Below are 21,998 nucleotides of genomic sequence, written 5' to 3' on the forward strand. Positions count from 1 at the left end.
AAGGGCAGCCAGCCACATTTGACCTCATTGGCTGAGATGTTTTAGAAACTCAGGGAGGTTACCATTTGCTCCTGCAGACTTGCTATTTTTGGTGAGTTTTAAGGCTTCTTGTACCTCTTCTCGAGATACTGGGTGTACAAGTTCAAAATCTTTGGGGCCCATCTTCAGGTTTTTTCTGATGGAAGATTGCACAGTTATTTTCCTGATAGAGCTGCAGCTTATCTTGGAGGTTTTCAGTAAATGATTAGCCATTTCATCAGAGGTTATCTCTGGTGGTTTGTGTGTTGTTGGTTATGTTCCCCTAATTTTCTCAGAAGTGACCAGCTTTTCCAGCTAGATTTGGTGAGGTCAAGTTCATGGATGGTTGAGGTCCATCAGGTACACATAAAGCAACAGTTTGGTCTTCAGGTTCTTCATATCTGGCTAAAAGTTCCTTGGTTTCCCTGCTTCAGCATGGGATTATTGTTTTCTATAGCCTCTAGGAATAGAGGTTTTGGCTGCAGTTTTGATTAGTTTGACAAATCAGAGATATCAATTGCTGTTATGATCTGCTCAATTTGTTTCTCAAATACATTCCACTTGGATCTGCAAAGGTTCCAACCAATTGGTGTTCCACTGATGATTGGGATTGATGTGCCTGTCTCTATTAGTGTAGGAAAATTATGACTATTAGGGAATCTGTTGAGGATGGTTCTGGTTATTGGCAGAGGGTGGTCTTCAGAGGCTTTAGAGACTATGCACAATCTTGGATGTTGGTTCTGTTCAATCTGGCTGAGTGAAGAGTTTCCTGCTTGGCATCGTAGATTAATTACAGGTTATATGAATTCATCCAGTTAACTAGATTATTACCATCTTGGTTGTTAGAGGAATAGCCCCACATGGTGTGATGAGAGTTGAAGTCACCAACATAGATAGCAGGGTGAAGTGGCTGCCAGTCCATCTGGTCAGGCCATGATTGTGATGATGGTTTGTAGATGTTATAGACAGTGGTATTTTGAATTTCAATACCCATGGAATATTCTGCTTCAGGCACACATTGGGTTATGTCCTTAAGACCAGGCCGGATGTAGGTTAGACCATGTTTGGGATGGCAGTTATAAGATACAAGAATTAGGCCTGGGATCTTTAGTCTGTTGAGATCTGTGTCAGGCATGCCAGGACATCAATTGCTTTGTCATTGGCTATTTTGCCAATGAATTAGATAGTCCTTTTGTGTTTAAGGAACATATCTTGAGAGAGCGTTGTTTAGGGGACTGTAACTTATTTTCTGAAGCTTGCCCTCCTCCCAAACAAGCAACATGATCCTTGTTATACTGGGCAACGATCGAGCTGGCATGGAGCTTTTTGAGTTGTGTTTTTATCATGGTTGCTGCAAGTGGTCCAGGAGGCTTGGTACTTTTAGATGCCTGATTATTTCTTAAAATAAATTTCTGTATTATTTCTTAAAATGTTAGTAATCTTTTTTGTTTTATTTAGGTATTACAGGCTCCAAGTTTCTATCCTGATTTGAGTGTAATTTAGGACAGAAACTCTTGAAAGCATTAATGGTAATAATGTAGCAGTGAGTTTGAGGCTACCTGGTGTGAAAAGGAGGCTAACAGGATGAAATATAAGGTGGGCTGTTGCTACAGATCTCACAATTCAGGTGCTAGGGACAATTAAATGCATTGCGAATTTAAACTGATGGGTACTAAATGAGTAATCATTATGTCTGACTTAAATTATCTGAATATTGATTGGGCAGCAGAGAAAACTCATGATAAGAACAAAGAATTTATTGAGCTGTTGCAAGACAACTTTCTCAAGCAGCATGACTCAAAGAAAAAGAGTGTTATCTTTGATTATAGTGTTGGAAGGTGTCTCAGTTAAGGATGTGACTGTTTTGCCACCAGTTAGTGACATTGATCATGCTTTCCTTATCTTGGAAGTAGCCAACTATATGGATGTCTCATTTAGGAGAGGTTACATGATTCTCTAGAAACTATTCTTTTAATCTAATTAATAATGCTGAAGATTATGTCACAGTTACTTTTGATATTATTATTATTATTATTATTTGACACCTCCAGGGAGTCCAAAGACTCATCGAGGGAGGGCACCTGCTCTAAAACTCAATCTCCATCACTCAATCCACCAACTGACTGCAACTACACAAATGCCATCTACCGCCGACCACCACCAGTTTTTCCAGAGACAATCACAACATCCATGCCCATGTTTGGATTCGAACTCGCAGCCTTTTAGCTGGAGAGCGGGTGCGCTAGCCACTCAGCTTATATCTTCTAATAGATAGAAGACCTGGTGATATTGCTTTAAGTTTGCAGCAGTCACAGTCATTAGAAACACAGAAGAAATTGAAATTGTTTTTTCCTTGCATATAATCAGAATTATAATTAAAATTTTGTTCAAATCTCTATGTACAATAAACCTGTATTGTACATTGACCTGTTTATTGTTTATTGTACATAGACCTGTATCTCTATGTACAATAAACAAGCTTCCTAAATTATAGGCATATGCATTATATAAGTCTTGATTTAACACAGAATTACACATGGTGATAGGCGCAGGGATTCTCAACCTATGGTACACGCACCATTGGTGGTACGTGAGCCACTGCCTTACTGGTACATCTAATATCTTGAATTAAATATAGTGGTACACCACTGGAAAAGGTTGAGAACCCCTGGGCTAGAGTAAACATCTGTTTCTTAATATGTTGATTGTAAAAATGTTAGATATTTATAATGCAGCTCCTTCGAAAGCATTTCTATGTTGGAAGCTAACCATATCACATCTTTATTTCCATAATGTAGCCAGTTGTGGCTATTTTGTAATATGCTATATATAATCCACCAGGGAGTAATGTAGTGGTGTGTTCTAGTTTTGATGGCAACCCCCCCCCCCCATCCCCCAATGGCTGAAATGGCAGTCAATGTGTTAACACAATGTTGGTCTTTAACTATTTAAGCAGGTTGATAATTGCAGAAATATGAATATGCACAGTACAGTTATTTTAGTGTGTACATATATACGAAAAATTTCTTTATTAACAGCATTATTTTCAGATGTGTTACTCTAATAGGCTAGGTCGTAATCATCATCATATGTTACACTTTTGCACAAGCCTACACATTTTACCACGTAAGCTTCCATAACCAATAATCCCGTGGAATAGGTTGGTTGCTCCTTATTCCCAGTGGTATCCCATGTCTTTCGAAGCTTGTGTTCACGGGGCTGGTTTGCCTGCTTTGTGAGAGGATAAACTGGGAAAAAAACCCTGTTGTCCACACCCAAGACTGGTTAATTTGGATTTAGCTGAGGAAGATCCTTGAGCTTCTCACGTGTCTGACAGGAATCGAACCTAGGACACTCCTTCCCCACGTTACGAAGCGCACAGCCACTAGGCTAACTGTGCGGACTACAGGCTAGGTAGTTTAGAATAAAATTCCTCATGATAAGTTATCAGATGTCAAATTAACTATCAGTTAGAGTTAAATGGTTAAACTGACAGTATTTTATGATTGAGTTTAAAGTAAATGAACTAGAAAAAAAAGCCTACTGTTATATCCTTTTTTGCTTATCGTGCTGTTATTTTACTGTAATTTACTGTTTCTCGATTCTATCCCTTTGCTAACTTAAAACCTAATGTAATCAGATTCTTACCGGCTGCGCTATTGTTGTGTCGTCCCTTATTTCTTTATTACATGTATCTAGTATCTTTCTCACTTGATGTCTCAGGACAACTTATTCAAGTTTAACGTTTATTATCATTATCGCAAATATCAATTCTATTGCGTATGTCTCTGTTACATAGATTGCGTCATTGTTATGCGATCCACATTTTGTAATAAGTTTAGCCTTACGTCACGTTTCATTTATGCTTCTTCTTACTTCTTAACTTTTAAGGGCCACCAGAAGATTACCTGTTCCCTGAATTCTATATATTATCCTGATTACTCAAGCAAATTTATTTTTACTGCGCCAGCCTGAGCCTTAAAGTTAGAGATAGACACTGCCTTTAGGTAAACTATAGAATATCAGGTGTTACTAGCAATATAATTAAATTCCTAGAAACTTGGACTCTCTGGCATAATTTTACTCTTGTTTGCAGTCGTGCCCTTACTTTCAATTGAGGTATTCCCACACACTCACACATACTCAGGTTCGATTTTTATGAAGGGTCAGAGTCAGTCAACATGATCAGAAATACATAATTAAAGAATCAAACATTTATTAAGTTCAATTAGTGATGCTACACAAGTTAAATTGATCATCAAATTCTAAAGTTAAATCACTACCTTTCATTCACTCTCTCAGTCTTAAATTAATTTTAGTATTCTACCTCAAAGTATCAGCAATTCAATGTCTCAATAACTCAATACACATTATTATGATTACAATTCATTTTAACATTAAGCTCAGAGTATTAGCAATATTCAATATTTCAATAACTCAATATACAATTACATTTAAGATTACAGTTCATTTTTTTCATTAAATTCAGAGTATTAGTAAAATTCAGTATTTCAATAACTGAATACTCATTACACTTAAGATTACAATTCATTTTAACATTAAGGCACTTTAACACATTCTTCAAACTCTCTCAGAACAAACATAACAGAATCTCTATCTGGTAGAAAGTTCCTAAAGTTCGTCTCAAGAAAACATGGTCATTTTTACAGATCTAAACTTTTCACTCTTTCTTCTAATATGAATTTCAATTAAATGTTAGTTAAATGTTAGTCAATCTCAAAAAGGGCTAGAATAAGTGAGAGTACTTATCTATTCTTATCTTCAGTTTCCTGCCATCCCTCGTCCTTTGTTTCGAATCTGGTTGTCTCGAATTTTAATACCACGTGGATTGCACGTGCTCGCTTGGGCTGGACGCTATACTTCTGCCTAGGTCTTTACGTAGCTTAACTTCTCACTACAGCCAGCGATTTATCTTGCCGAAATCTACTACGGTGTCATACTGAACTCTGTCGTAAGTCAGTCCTCAAATATGAGAGCTGAACCGCGATGAACTCTCGGAGCACACAGAGAAAAAACGGGGGTCATTTACTTCCGTGTCTCGGGTTATATACCTTCTCCAAGAGCGCCACCTTTCCGAGTTTGAAATTTCTGATCATTTCACCCATTGGTCTCCGTTCGGGTGACTTGACCGATTTACATACGGAACTTTTTGGTTCGGGGAACGTATGCGTCATGTGCCTTCTAAGATATAATGCCTGCAGGTATTTCTCTAATCTTACTGTATTTAGGGTGATCTTTTCCCTATGTCGTTGAATAGTTCGCATTCTTTCACTTGCATTATTTCATTAATAATTCCTCTCTTATTTTGCCCTTTTTTCTGACTTACATTTATGCTAGACACTTAGGTATAAAGTTTTAAAATTCACAAAAATTCACAATTTTTTTATATATGAAGTTGTTATAAATAAAAAAACACAATTTTACTGCCAAAAGATAAGTATGCAATTGTGATTTTATGTAAATTGTTAGATTCTGGAATGGTGACGCCAGGTAAATTCTGAAGTCGCCTATTTCAGATCTAACACTACCAAACAGTTTTATATTTTCTTGTGCTATAAGTAATTTGATGATATTCACTCTCAGCTTACTGTGAATCCTTCAGTTAACTGACCCCATGTATGGTAGAGCATCATGTAATTGTACTTCACTTACCAACCCTTCAACTACCAGAATGGCAAATTGCCTTCCCAATGTGGTCAGATAAATAGAGACTACTGTGTCTGAATATGCTGCTGCTATTAGGAGTGACATTACTTATTCATTTGAAAGTCAGTAGCCATTCACTTTACAGATGTCTGTCATAAATAACTTGCTGTAAAAAATTATTGTTATTATTTTCCTGACCCCCATGAAGTCATGACTCATTGTGAGAGGTCAACACTAGTGAACATAAGTCTGTTATACTACTTCTTAAAATCATCCACAGTCTGCACATTCATCACCCTCTCAGGCAATGCATTCCATGCTCCTATCACTCTCCATGCAAAAAACTTACTTCCCACCTCCTTTTGCATCTTCCAGGGATGGCCTCTTGTCTTTATTCCTTTCTCTCATTCTACCATATGAAAAATCTATTCACTGTTAATAAAATAATAACCCTTCAATAGCTTAAATGTCTCGATCATATTCCCCCCCCCTTTGCCTTCTATGCACCAAATTCTGTAGTCTGTATGCCTTCAGTTCATCCTCATAATCAACGTTATAGTCCTGACATCATTTTTGTTATCTGTCTCTGCATCCTCTTCAAGGTCCCCTTCAAATTCCAAAGTCCAGATCTGAGCACAGAAATCCAGATGTGGTCTGATCAAAGCTTTATACGAGGGGACCACCACACTTTTATCTCTCATGTCAGTGTTCTCCTCAACATTGCTGCAATTCTCTGAGGTCTCTCCACAACCTTTGCAATATGTCCCAAGAACTTTAAATCTCTATCCACAATCACCCCAAGATTCCTTGCTACTTCCACTTCTTCCAGTATAACTCCACCAAGTGAGTATGAAGCATCCCTTCTGTGAATCTCAAATTTTAAAACCTTACATTTAGTTCCATTAAACTGACATCCCCATGCCTTTGCTTATTCTTCCAGCTTATTCAAATCCTCTTGCAGAGCCAAAACATCAACACTATTATTAATAACCCTCCCAAGCTTCACATCATCTATAGACAATTGAATCTGTAGTTCCAAAACACTGTGTTCCTTTGACAATGTCATTGACATAAAGATTGAACAGCAATGATCCCAGGGCTTGAATCCTGTTGAACTCTGCTTGCTACCTCCCTATACCCTGATACTTCCCCCCCCCCCCATATACAACTCTCTGATATCGATCGGAGAGTCAATCACCAATCTAAACTAACATCATCATCATCATCATCAAATTCCTGCCATGTACCCTCAAGGGGTGTACAGGATATGACAGTACTACATGAAAAAATTACATCATTACTAACTTCCTATCTACAATTTTCCTCCAAATCAGTCTGTTACTTGTCAAGACTCCAACATTATCAGATCTTATATTTCTATCGTCTAAGGCACTTTGTACCGTATCAATCCACCTATATCTTGGTCTTCCTCTGGGTCGTTTTCCTGCCAACCTGACACAGAACACTTGTTTTGATAATCTTTCCTCTCCCATTCTATTTAAATGACCATACCACCTGAGATTAGCTCTGCTAACGCATTCCTGGATGCTGACAATGTCAAGTTCTTTCCTAATATCCTCATTTTTAATATGATATTGCCATTGATGCCATCTGTTCATGCCTCGAATCTTTCTCAGGACTCTCATATCTGCGGTCTCTAATCTTTGGTCAAGTGTTTTACTTCTGACCAAGCCCTCAGATCCATAAGTTAAAACTGGTTTGAACACTGTCTCGTATACAGCTAATTTAGTCTTCCGACTAATTTCTTTCTTACTCCATATGAATTTATTCAATTGACTTCCCACCATACCAGCTTTGCTGATTCTGTTGTCTATTTCTATATTTAATTTACCATCTTCAGTAAAAATCGTGCCTAAGTAGCTGAAATGTTTTACTCGTTCCACAGGTTCTCCATTCACAACATAGTTGACATTATCAATGATTCTGCCTATTTTCATTGTCTTTGTCTTTTTATTGCTGACCTTCATACCATATCTATTACAACAGCTATACAATTTAGTCAGAGAATCTTGCAGACTTGTAGCGGATTTATTTAGAAGTATAACATCATCCACATAAAGCAAAGAGCTGACATTAACATCTCCAATTTTGATATCAGTTTTAATACCACTTTCCTTCATAATGTGATCCATATAGATAATCAATAACAGAGGGGATAATGTACATTCTTGTCTCACACCAGATTTAACATTAAACCATCTTCCTGTACTTCCTTCAATTCTAACTGCTGACTTACAACTCAAATAAAGACTAAGTATTGCTTGATAAAATGCCCCATTGACACCATATAACTGCAGCGTATTGAATAGCTTCTCTCTTGGCACCTTGTCATATGCCTTTTCCAAATCGACAAAATTTAAATACAGATCTTTGTTATATTCCCAGGCTTTCTCGACTATTTGTCGTAAAGTGAAGATCTGATCCTGACAGCCTCTATTTGGCCTGAATCCAGCTTGTTCTTCACCAAGCTTTTCTTCCACAATTCTTTTCAACCGTTTCTCAAGTATACTTGCATTGATCTTGCCAGGAACACTCAGTAGGGAAATACCTCTGTAATTCTCACATTCAGTTTTATTTCCCTTTTTATATATGGGTACTATGAGAGCTCTACTCCAATCATCGGGAATTCGTCCCTCTGTACAGGCTTTCTGAACTATGCAGTGCAGCCACTGTAAGACTTTTATACCACCATACTTCAGCATTTCTGGTCGAATATCATCTACTCCTGCTACCTTTCCACATTTCAAGCCTTTGATAGCTTTTTCTACTTCAAGTATGGATATGTATTCCTGACTGCATGCCTGGTCAGTGTTTTTTATCACTGTGCTGTCATCACTGCTTCTTTCATTTAGCAGTTTTTCAAAGTAATTACTCCATACTTCAAGGATATCTTTTTCTCCTGTTTTCATGTCACCTTTATCATCTCTAACTCCTTTTACAGCACTCTTTCCTCCATTCCTAAGCTTCTTCAACAACCTCCAGAATATTTTGCCACCTTCTTGATATTTATTTTCTATATTCTTGCCAAAATCCTCCCATGACTTTTGTTTAGCTAGTTTTACACACTGTTTAGCTTTCTTACATTTGTCTCTGTACTCTGTAAGAGTAAAACTGACTTATTTGCCAGGAACTTTTGATATGCTTTCTTCTTTTTTTTCTTCACTGCCTCTTTAACTTCCTGTGTCCACCAGGGAGTTCTGATTTTTTTATCCTTGCACACAACCTCACCACATGCCTCTCTGGCAGAATCAATCAATGTTTTCTTCAGAGTTTGCCACTGAAACTCCAAGGCTTGATTCCTGTTCTCAAACTTCTTTCATTTTCTTTTCAATAATCTTTCTGTATTTTAGTCTACAGTTTACATCTGAGAGCTGCTCAACTTTTATTCACTTTAAAACTTTCTTACATGTTATTGTTTTCAATATGAAATTCAATTTTATCCTGCTCAAGACTAAATAGTGATCACTTCCAATTTCAAATCCTCTGTACACTCTGGTGTCCTGCACCAGGGAGAAAACATCACTATCAACAATAACATAGTCAATGAGACTTTTCTTATTCCTAGCCTCTTCTCTCCATGTGAATTTGTGCACATTTTTATGTTGGAACATGGTGTTAGTAATAAACATATCATGTCCTCATCAAAAATCCAACAGGTATTTGCCATTATTATTGGCTTTGCTCTTTTCTCCAAATTTTCCCAAAATATTTTGGTATGTCTGACAATCACTTCCTACTCTGCTATTTAGATCCCCAACAAGGACCAACTTTTCCTTTTTCATTGTGTCAGTTGCTTTTTCTAAAGCGTCAAAAAATTCCTCCACTTCTACCTTAGTAGAACCTTCTGTGGGACCATAGGCACAAATAAGTCTCATTGTCCAGTTCCCCATTCTCATATTTGCCCACATTACTCTACTTGAGACTGACTGCCATTCAAGAAGATTAGCCTCGTATTTTGTGTTGAATACTATGGCTACTCCTTCTTTTCCTTAATTGTCATTGCCTGAATATAACATTTTGTATTTATTGCTCAGAAAGATCTCACCAGTTTTGGTCTTTTTTGTTTCAGTCACCCCTATTATGTCGATCTGGTACTTATCTAATTCCTCAGCTAGCTCCATTTCTTTGTCATTCAGGCTTCTTATGTTGATAGTACCGATTTTTAACTCTGGTGATGTTGAGTTGGGGTTTGTTTTCAGATTTGTTCCAGTAGCTGACTTTTCGCTGTTCGCCCTGGTTCCCTGGCGAAAACATCGAGGGCCTTGTTTAACCGGGCGACACCCCAGCCGGCATGAAATTTTGTCATGTTGTACCATCATTTTTTATTTTGGTTTAACCAATAAGAATACAATTTGGTCGGCTAAATCCCAAATTGTCAGCCCATCCTCGTTCGTTCAGTATCAAAGTAGATACCCAACAGGGTGCACCACGAGAAGGTGAGGATTGGACATTAGGTCAGAAGCCCTGGTCGGTTCTCCGCATTCCTTTAAAGGCTATGTGGAGGTCTCCTCTCAGTTATACAGCTTTGACCCTTAAGCACCCCTTCTCTAAACTAACTTGATATCCAAACCCATATGATGCACCTTAAAAATCAACTTATCATGTGGCACCTTGTCAAATGCCTTGGAAAATCAAAAAAAAAAAAAAATGACAGCGAATGTGAAAGGTAACCAGATTATTAAAACAAAAGTACCCTTTAACAAATCCATGCTGGCTTACATAAATAATATTACCCTCATCTCTTCAATTCTGTATGTGAGTTCACAACCCTTATGAAATGATACTATCTTACCCTCTTTCCCACTCTCTAGGAACCTGCCCCATTACAAGACTTTCATTAAACAGCCAAGTTTATGGCACAGTCAGTGCCATAGCACATTCCCTTAAAACTCATAGTGAAATTCCATCTAGTCCCCCTGCCTTATTGACATTTAGTGTACTCAGTATTCCAATACATCTCTTCATTCACTTCTAATACTTCACCACTCATTATCCTTCTGGAAATAAAGCCTGTAGGAACACTAATAAAGTGATCATTAAATAGCTCAACTGTGTCATCTGCTTTGGTCACCCAATTCCGATCTCTATCCTGCAAGATAATCCATCCACTATCATTTTTCCTCCTGCTCGCCACATAGCAAAAAAAACTCCTTGTGATTATCTGTGAATTGCAGTGGCTGGCAGTCTCCTTTGATATTAATTTTTCTCTCTTTACAATACTAGTCACTTTCCTAACCTGAGCCTTATATTCCTCATGTAACTGCTCTCCACCTCTCTGTTTATATGCTTTCCATAATTTCTTTTTCTTCTTCAGTTTTCCTTTTATCATCTATTTGACTCCAAATTGCTTTATCTTCTTCACTTGAGTTATACAATCTGTCATTGCTGCAACAATTTTTCCTTAAATATTTCTAGACAGTGACCTGCCTTATAATTGTAAGAATGTCCCAGTTTTGATACCTCCACATGCCTATTCATCCTCCAAATCAGGACTATGTGGTCACTCTCACCAATGGGGGAGCAAGTTTGCCATCTCAATCATAATCAGATCCTTTGATGCTATGACTAAATTGATCAAGAAATCCAACAATTCAGTTCCCTTATTATTGCATGCTGTCTCTTCCCAATTTATATCACTATAGTTGAAGTCTCCCATAATGATTGCCCATGTTGCACTTGCCAAACTAATTTGTCTAAACATTTCCTGCTCAATGCCATCTATATTCCCTGGTCTGTAACAACACCCTGCTAAATATCTTGTCCTATGAACATTCATCTCACCCCACATACTCTCAAAGCCATTAGTGCTATTTCCACTGAGATTCTCCATCCTGAGAGTGCACAATTCATCTCTTATCATGAGTAACACTCCACTACCATGTCTACCTTCCCTATCCTGCCAAAATATGCCATACCCTTCAATTTCTGTCCCTGTTGGAACATCCTCCTTAGTTAACCAAGTTTCACCAATACCGACGATCTTTGAAGAGAGTGAGTCAATCAATGCCACAAACTATTCCTAATGCTCCTAGCATTTGTACACAGAAAAACCAGTGTATTGCCTGCCTTCTTATAGCCATTATCACTCCCCTCATATTCCACCTCACCCTGTAATATAGTGTACACTCCCTTATTTTGCAAGCCATTATCCCCACATGCAGCATTTGCAACATTCCACCTGTGCAATTGTAGTTTCCCTGTCTCGACACACTCATTGCCCAGAAAACAACAATCTCTCTCCAAATGCCTGCACCCTTCTGCATTCAAATGCAATCCATCTCTTGCATACAGCTCCCTTCTGTCCCCAAACATACTCCACACATCCACATATTCCACACCCCCCTTTTCCTGCATATTCTTGCTATGATCTCATTTGTCATCACTGCTCTTCTCCTCTACCCTGCATTATTATACTGGGACAAGATGCCCACTCTTTCCTCAGACACATTTCTGCTGCACTGTCTAACATCAACCTCAAAAATAACCTCGTTGTCACACTACTTCTCAGGTCATTCCTCCCAGCCATTACTATCATCTTCTCTACACTTTCACCCCTCTTCCTGCCATTACCATATTCTGTTGTTCCACCAGGCAAGCACTCCTCTGGCACTCTGCACACCTCAAATCATCAAATCTCCATATATGACACTCCAAATAGATTCATTCATCTTTTTCTTATTGACATCTTTGACTCGCTCTCCTGTTCTTCCTCTCTATCCCTTGCTTCCACATCTCTTATTGCACATTTGGAATGTTGCAGGGATGGCCTTGTGGGGATATTGGCTTGAGAAATAAGGGGATGTTCATCATATTACAGAACCAGGTGGAGTATGAGGGGAGTAATAATGACTATAAGAAGGCTGGTAATAGACTGGCTTATCTGTATAAAAATGCTATGAGCATTAGGAATAAAGGGAATGAGTTTGTGGCATTGAATGATTCAATCTCTCCACAGGTCTCTCCCTTGCTCTCTGATGCTGTTCTCTTATATCTACTCTTGTTCCTCTCACACTAGCCAACCTTTCTATCCTCCCAAGATCTTCATTCACCGTTCAACTCAATCTTCATTTCTTCCATCTCCTTTCTCAGCAGTTCTGTTTCTCTCTCCACACATTCTGCTTTCAATTACCATTCACACACACAATCATGGCCATCAGACAAACCATCTCCGTCCACTAAACTACCCGAGGCTAAATCAGTATGTAGGTCTTTAATATTCTCTCTCTATCCTTCGACATACTACTGGTATCCACAAACTGAAAATCACCTGTTTCCAAAGCCCTTCACCACCACCACTGAATCCCAAGATCAAGACACTTATGTCTCAGAATAATGTAGTCTACGAAAGACTATGAATAATGTAGTCTTTGAATGGGGAAAGGCTAAGGCTGGTACTGTAACTGACAGTCGCCACATTGATTATAATTGCTACACATGGAGACAATGCTGAGATCATAAAATCTTAACTAAATACTAAACACAAATGCCACACAGTTATGCAAAAAAAAAAAAATCATTAATTCGAATAGCATAAATTTAAATATCAATATTGTCACGAAATAAACACGATAATATTTTTCCTTACTACTAATACTGTACTAAACAGCTCACGTCACTCGTTGCATCTGTCTTACCACACTAGCAGCCCTTTTATTTCAGATCGGGTCTAAAAAAGGAAAATCAAGAGAATATTTGAATATTATTTTTGGGGTACCTTAAATATTGCAACCTTTGAATTAAAAGTAAATAATTAATCAACAGGTACAGTTTGTATTTGAATTTTTTCATTTTGTATTTTAATTCAGTAGTATATTTTGAAATACAAGAGCTGAAAATCATGCAAAATGATGTTTTTTAGGCTAGGTGATATAATCCACTTCGAATTAAACAGCATATTGAATGAAAGGCTGTAATCCTTGAGTATATCACTATCATTTTTGAGGTTAGAATTAGATAGTTGGGAAATCCAATTCTAGCAACCAAATATGGCACTTCTTCAGGTTACTTTTAGAGTAGTATAGTGTTATGATGTAAGACCACTAGTGATGAAATTCATTTTATCGCTAGTGGTCTTACAACTAATTAATGCAGTCAGGTTGCCACTCCTTGCTGCATCTCCTAAGAGCAGTATTTCTGACTAATCCATGTGTTCTGGGAAATGAAAAATCCCAATTTTCTAGGAGAACCCCCCCCCCCACACCTCCGTATGAGACTGGCTTAACTCATCTTTAGCCGAAAAAGACCAGATAAAGGTTCGTCATGTCACCGACGGGAGTCGAACCCAGGTCTTTCCGACCAAAGGGCTTCGTCTATACTGATTGAGCTACGGAGGTTTCGAAATTCATTTACTAGTTGAATTACTGCATTCCATACAATAAATATTATCAGGTTTTACATGAAAAGTTTTCTTTCAAATTGATGTACTATTTGTGGTCTACGATTTCTTCCTCTGGATCTTTATTAGACACTTATTTTGTTAATCTTTGATTGTCCATTTTGTTTAATACTACTGTATTATGTCTGATTACACATTCTTGAATCTTCATAATATTCAATTGTTTTCCAATATCTTCATTTTCAGTATATTTGTCATTAATGACATTTACTTCTCTAATTTTATTTGCTCTCATATCTGTTGGATTTACTCAACCATTTTATTTCTGATTTGGCTTTCAGATCCCAATATTAAAATTGGTTTGAAATTTCGGCTCAAAAATTTCTTATATTTTCCTACTAGAGCCTTCTATTGCATTGTAGCCAAATATGTGTCACATTCCAGTTTCTCATTTTGAAATTTTTGTGCATAACTCTTGAAATTGATTCCTATTCAAGAAATTTGGCTTGATGTTTAGTATTTTTGTGACTGTGGCTGCTCCCTTATTTTCCTGATCCCTGGCTTAGTAAATCGTTTTCCTCATCTTTTTTCCTTCTCATGTTTTCCATTTCATACATTGTCAGTATCCATCTTCAGTTCTGTTGAGGTTGTTCTGGTAATTAGTACAAGCTCATCTAACTTTTCAGTATTTTCCTGTTCCTGATGAAAACCAGATATCTTGTTTTACTGAGCAGTACTTCAAACATCATGTTATCTAATTATGTTATAATATTATAATGTATATCTGATTTCAGCCTATATAGAATCCAGTTTGGTCATATAACTCTTGAATTACCAGCTAATTTGTCATTTGTTTATCATTCAAGTGAATACTTAATAATGGGACACAAATCTTCACCTTCCATGGAAAGTGAAGATTAGTTGCTGGATGAAAAGCCCCAGTCAGTTCCCTGTGCTCCTTATAGGTTACATGAAGGCCTCATACTAGTTAACTGTCTTTATAATAAATAAATGAATAAGCATTCGCTTAACCCTTAAACGAATGCTTATTCATTTATTTAGTCACTTATTAGTTATTTATTTGCTTATGTTTTTTTTGTGTTAGTGGCTGCTTCCAGCTCTCTAGATAGCCACATTCACTTTTGGGATTTACAAACGGGACAGCAGTTAAAAAGTATAGATGCAGGACCAGGTATGTTTTTCTTTTGCAATTATGCATATTATAATATGTGTATATAAATGAAAGAATGAGCAAATGATCATGTTAAAAAAAAAGCACTAAGGCCATATCTTTTATAGGCTTGGATGCAAAAAATATAATTAACAGATATAATATATAGGTGTTTGATAGCATACTAATGCTATTACCCACAAGTAGCCTTTTTTATAACTTGTTGTATTTGCTATGAAATATTATTACTTTTATATCATAGAACTGACTAATCTGGTCCTGACATTAATGGATAGTGATGCATCTGCATTCTATTAAACTGTCATTCATTATCATATTGTTTGGTCTTATTTCACATAATTTATGTACTAAAATCCAGTTACAATAGTTTCTATATCTACTAAGTATAATATATCTGTTAAGTACTGCATTCTGTTATTTGTGAAGATTACAGTAGTGCATTCTGTAAGATATGAATTACTTAATAGATATATAATTTATTATAGTGTGCTATACATTCCTTGAGGAGTGCACATCAGGTATTTGTTGATGATGACATTACTGCAGTACATCAAAAATTGGAACAAACATTTGTAAAAAAAAAAAAATTTGACATATGCTTACATAAAATATCCTATCCTATCAGTGGTCCTAACAGGCACTTAAATGTCCATGACTTTTCCAAGTATTCTTGGACTTTGCAACTGTAACTTGAGGAGATAAGGTGGTTAGTTAGCCCTATGCCTCCCAGTGTGTCCTATGTCTGTAGATGCATAGCTGGTTTGCCTGTTCTGGGGGATGAAAAACCCGAGTTTCCGGGTGAAAAAAACCCCCTACCTTCATATTATTATTATTATTATTATTATTATTATTATTATTCAGGCCTCCAATATGAGACCAACTACCTCACCTTTTGTCGAAAAAAAGACCAGATGAAGGTCTTCACGTCATGGATGAGAATCAAACCCAGGTCTTTCCAACCAACGAGCTTCTTCTATACTGACTGAGCTATACAAGAAGAATAATATGCAGGTTTTGTTTGTAATAAACTTCGGTAGCATCATACATATTTTTGAAAAATCAAATCTGAAGTTAATTGATACTAAACAGATTTCATTCCATGTATTTTCTGACTTTCAATCCATGGCTTTCTCTCTCTTTTTTTTTTTTTTTTTTTTTAGAATGATTGTCAAACTAAACACATGTTTAATGGATCCTATAGTTCATCTAAGTCACAGAGACATTGTCATCAGGAATACAGTCTTAAAATTGTAAAAGCGCACACAAAACTATAAGTGGAAAAAGTAAGGCCAGAGGCTTAAAGTCCTATGAATGTTTCCCTTTATGGGCAGGAAGCCTAAGAATTAGTTTCCCAAATCTTGGGAAGATTAGCATAACCATATTTATTATAATTTAGCTGATTTTTCAAATCTGCTGTTGTTTGATTCTCTGCAGGGTATCTCAGGCATGGTCAGCTAGACCTGAATGACCATAGTTATGGCAGCAGATATATTTCTTGCATTTTTCTAGGCAGATCTCCTAGAATTGAATGTATTGTGAAAAGATCCAGATTTTGCATTAATACCTTGTTGATTACCTCATTTTAGACTTCATGGTAGGTGTAGAATGAGGGATCAGGGATTTGTGCACAAATGAGGCTAAAAAACTATGGTTTGAGATTGCACAGATTTTGTATAAAGCTAAACCTCGTCCTCTGAATATTTCATTATGTGAAGTACAAGCTCTCCAGTCTTTGTACCAAAATACTAGCATTATTATAACAAAAGCCAACAAAGGAAATACAGTTTTGATGGATGCCACTGACTATAATTAACTTAATGTTTTTACTATGAAATAAATCTATATGAAGTATAATCAAGTGTCAGAAATTGGTAAATATAGAGCTAACATCAAAGCTCACAGTGATATCATTATTATTTTGGATTAAAGATTTGAAATCAGTGGAATTTTTAATATAAGAAGTTTGACCAGTAAGTGAGGATGAAGATTTAGTTAACTGTTTGGCTAACTTATCATCCCATCTCAGGTGTCAGTTCATCCAAAAAATTTTGACAATTTATGCAACAGGTATGTTGCACAGTTTTCTTTGCGTGTAGAGTTTGGCCTAATGAATATATAAGAGTTTTAGTGCTTATGACTGTATCAATGTTAACAGCTTGATGCAGTATCTTGGGTCAAGTGAGAATGGTTATCCAGAGGTGTGACCTTGAACTCTTTGAATTAATCATTTGCTCTTCATATTTTGATTTCTTCACTTTCTGTTATGCCCATCTTTAAATTCAAAAGTTTTTTTTAATTAGACAACATTGGTCTCTCATTCTAAACCATAAAAAAGATATTGAAGAAATAACATGATTCACATATTATTTTGTTCTCGATAATAAGCTACTTACTTTGATATACAGAACAGATATAATTATTTATGACCAAGTAAAGAATGAAAATATAAATGTATAAATTTCAAAAATGTTTGGCTTATCCTTTTGGCAATTTTTTAATGTCTGTTTATATTTGTTAGTAGCAATATGTAATTAGATTATGTTTTGATCTAATATATTTTCAGTAAATGCATGGACAGTAACCTTCTCACCTGATTCCAAGTATGTAGCTTCAGGAAGTCATTCAGGTGCTGTAAATCTCTATGGCTTAGAAAGTGGAAAGTTAGAGTCATCATTAGACACAACAGGAAAGTTTACACTGAGCATTGCTTTTGTAAGTTTTCAAGTTTTTCAGCCAAACTGGAAAAATAAAATAAATAAATACATCAAACTATTTATCATAAGAAACGAAAACAGAAAACATTTACTACTAACCATAAGGACATATTTGCTAATTACATACATTTGGTGTATATACAGAATTGCAAATATAAATACAATAAATATACATTAAAAAAAAAATGCTAGGATGAATACTTTGAGATCAATTTCATGGCAGAAAGGATGCTTTCAGGAGTGAGGGTAAGAAAGAACTTTATTTAGTTGGTGTTTGTTGGCTGTTTTGTGCTTTAATTATATTAAATAAGGGGAAGCCCTTGGTAGACCTCAGCTTATCCTGTAAAGAATATGAATAACAAGCTAGGACCTTAACATGTATGTCAGTCCAACTTTCTCACCATTACAACACCTTTGAATGGTGCAATTTGCTTGCTAAAAGACAAAAATTGATATGAGCTTACTCCTGAGGACCTGCCAAAAATGGTTCCAATAAATGAAACTGCACGAATTAAAAAAATAATGGAACATGCACTGCAGAGTATCAGAACATAGCTCCAAATCCATTATTAGATAAGATGGATATCTCTGCTCCTCCAATAAGAAGATAAACAATTAATATACCTAGTGCTCTAGAGCAGTGGGTATATTAACTATAATCTATATAAAGGTATATATATATATAATCTATACCTTTTTAAATCCATTTCTATAAATTGTACCCCTTGTTTTTAAAATAGCTGGTTTTAAATACTGACACTTTTGTTCCGTGCATATCTTAATGTAAAATAGTTTACTTTACTTGTTTTTCTGCCATTACCGATTATTTTCCGTGTACCCCTGAACGGCCCAGCATGTGCCGTTCAGGGGTACACGAAGCGTACCACCGGTTGGGAACTGATGCTCTAGAGGGAGTCCAGTTTGACATCTTGAATATATATATATATATATTCAAGATAGACACTGGTCATCCACAATTTTCCAAAAAGAAAAAATTCAAGGCCATTGAAAACAAAACCTCACAACATCAGATACCAGATAATACCACCAGAAAGAAATAATCAAAACATTTCTACAGTGGAATTTGAATGATTCTGTCAAAACATTGATGATGTCAATGCTTGTAGAAGTATAAAATGATCTGCTTTTGCTTTCCATACTCCTAGCAAGTCCCACTTAATGTAGAAGCAGTTGCATCCAACTCAGAATCAGATTTGCTGTATGCTTACATCTTGCTGCAGATGTACACAGACCTTGATGTCATATTATCATCCCCTTTACTTCAAATGGAGAATTTAAATTGACTCAGCATTTTGTTGGTAATGTTCAAGCTAATATCAAAGGAAGATAATCTTTCCCTTTTCAATATAGGGAGCAACAAACACTTTTTTCCCATTTACCTGTCCAAAAATTCACTGCAATTGATTCAACTATCTGCTCACCCTCCATCCTGCCACTGCTTATACAGGAAACTAATAATTGTTATTGAATGATGTTTGTGGAAACCATATTGTGTTCTGGAAAAAAGGTTGTTTCTCTCCACAAACTATAAAAGATGAGAGTTAACAATTTTTTCCAGCAGCTTGTCAGAGCAACTGGTTCAAGTTTACTGGGGATTTTGGAACTTTATCTGGCTTAGGAAAGGCATAAATAATCCCTATTTGCCAGGCATTCAGAAAAACGTTCTCACAGAAAATTCTGTTGAACAGGTATAGTTGATGATGTTTGATCATCTCATAATCGATTTTGACAAAAATATCCAAAACATAGGAAACATTTTACCCAGAGTTCCTTGCCCCAAAATTTAAAAGCAGCAAATTCTGTTCTCTTCAGGCAGCATGGAACACCACAACAGGCCATTCACAAAACAAGAAATGAAAGCTGCTCCTTACTTACATGCTACCCAACTGCTGTTGGATCAGATAAAATTGATTATAAAATGATCACCCTCTGTTCAAAAAGAAACCAAAGTTTTGATTGAAAATAAAACACAGACCAATTATAATTATTCAAATAATTTATTTCAATCATATACTCTCCCTCAGCTTCGATACAGCGTTTGGCATGGTCAATTAATTCATTAAATGAGTTTTTTATATTGGTTTTTGGGATACTGTTGAGGGTCGTGGTTACTGCTGCTTGAACGTTTTCAATGGTGTTGTATCGCTTTCCTTTCATCGGCAAATGAAGTGAATATGGTGAGTGATCCAACACAAACTTGGTTTTTGCTCAAAAACTGTCTCACAATGTTCGAACGATGAGATGGTGCATTATCATGCAAAAGTGACTAGCTGCCTGCATCCGATATTCATGCCATATGCGACGAATTCTCGCTATCAATCGCTTCAAAACTTTGAGATGAAGCTCACCATTGACCGTTTGGCCAGGCGGAATGAATTCTTTGTTGAATAATGCCCTTGGAATCTTAGAAACAAATCAGCATTGTCTTTACTTTTGACTTCTCCGAGCAACTTTTTTTCCGATGCCCCTCTTATGGTGGTCTCCACTCAGCACTCTGGCGCTTTGTTTCTACGATTCCAAGGGAAGTTTGAGTCCTTACGAGCGGTTTTAATGAGGTCCTTGCAATGTTCAATTCGATACATTTTTTGGTCGTCGGTCAACTTGTGGTGAACAAATCGCAAATTCAATTTACGAAGGCCCAAACTCTCAGTCAAAATGTTGTGCACAGTTGATTTTGGAATCCCCAATTCATCTTCAATCAATCTCATGGATGATTTCGGGTTTTCTTTGATGAAATCACGCACTTTTTGGGTGTTAACTCAGTCCAGTTTTTGGACTGCCTGGCTTTTCATCGTCCTCAAGCATCTCATGACCACTTTGAAATCGCTTAAACCACTCGTAAGGGATAAGCATTCATCACCATATACTTTTTGAAGCATTTGATGCATTTTGGTAAAACTTTTACCAAGTTTAACACAAAAGTCAATCGCAGCTCTCTGTTTGAAACTCATTTTCCGACTGTTCGTCAAAACACACTGTCACTCTTGGCACTATAACTCGGCTTCTAATGAAACAAATTTCATTAGAAGCCGAGAAGCTTTCAACAACAAAAAGATACACCAGGTGGCGCCACTAGTTTCTTCTATTTTCGAAAAGTTCAGTTTCATTTTGGACAGAGGGTGTATATCATCAACTGTACCTGTTCAATAGATTGAATTCATCTGATTGATACTGGAAGCTGTATTGGCTTTCATGTTTTTGAGTGCATATTCTATTTCGTCTGGGAGCACTTCTGGTATGTTTTATCAAGTATATATTATCAAGTTTTGGTTTGGGGTAAAGAATATATCGATGCAAAAATATCATTGTAGAAGTCTTGTACTATCTTTTCCATTTTTGTTCTGTTTGTGTGTCTTCTTCCATCTTAATCTCGTAGTGCTGTTGGGGTTGGCCTTTTCATAGTTAATTCTCTTTCAAATCTTTATACTCTTTTTAGATTCAGTGGCATTTCTCAGTCTTTTTTTTTTCTCCTATAAGTTTGACGGTCCTCTGGGATCTTCTTTCTTAATACTTTGCAAATAACTTTATATATTTAAGTTTTGAGTTTGATTTATCTTTCAGTTCTTTTCTCTTTTTTTTTTTTTTAGTAAATTCAAGGTTTGTATGGAGAGTTTCTTTTTTGGGGGGTGTTCTTAATTGAATTTAGAATTTTCCATGCATTTAGATTTTCTTGGAGCTTGTAATGGTCCTTGTGAATGTCATATTCAGTAATACTCCATTTTATTTGATCAACGGATTGCTTAAGCCAATCAGGATCTAAATGTTTGGGTTACTTTGCATGGTTTGAGATTGTCTGTATTTTTTCTTCCTTCTTTTGGTCAACTGGATTGGTACCAGTGGAGATTGAACTGCCCACTCAGTCTCCAAAAGTTAGATAGGGCTAAATGGCCTCGCCTACTCCCCGTATACGGGAATTAAAAAAAAAAAAAAAAAGGCGTTAGCTGATTTTTTTTTTTTTTTTTCTTTTGGTCAATTTGTGTGGACTGAATGGATGTCAAAATACTTTCTGCCAATTGTTCCTATATTTTGA

The 21,998-nt window shown here is 36.4% G+C and overlaps 1 protein-coding gene across 3 annotated transcripts in view; it reads left to right on the forward strand.

The window, feature by feature from the left end:
* The window catches only part of LOC150093659 (uncharacterized), a 162,131-nt gene that overhangs the window by 61,395 nt on the left and 78,738 nt on the right, over window positions 1-21,998 (forward strand). For all 3 annotated transcript variants that reach the window (XM_090412751.1, XM_090412752.1, XM_090412749.1), the window contains exons 5-6: window positions 15,147-15,233; window positions 17,797-17,945. In XM_090412751.1, the coding sequence (XP_090268877.1) occupies window positions 15,147-15,233; window positions 17,797-17,945 (236 nt within the window). The remainder of the gene's footprint in view (window positions 1-15,146; window positions 15,234-17,796; window positions 17,946-21,998) is intronic.

The sequence above is a fragment of the Typopeltis vanoorti genome, chromosome 23 (assembly GCF_054136105.1).
Source record: "Typopeltis vanoorti isolate ZY-2024b chromosome 23, IOZ_Tvanoo_1.0, whole genome shotgun sequence".
NCBI classification, from domain to species: Eukaryota; Metazoa; Arthropoda; class Arachnida; order Uropygi; family Thelyphonidae; genus Typopeltis; species Typopeltis vanoorti.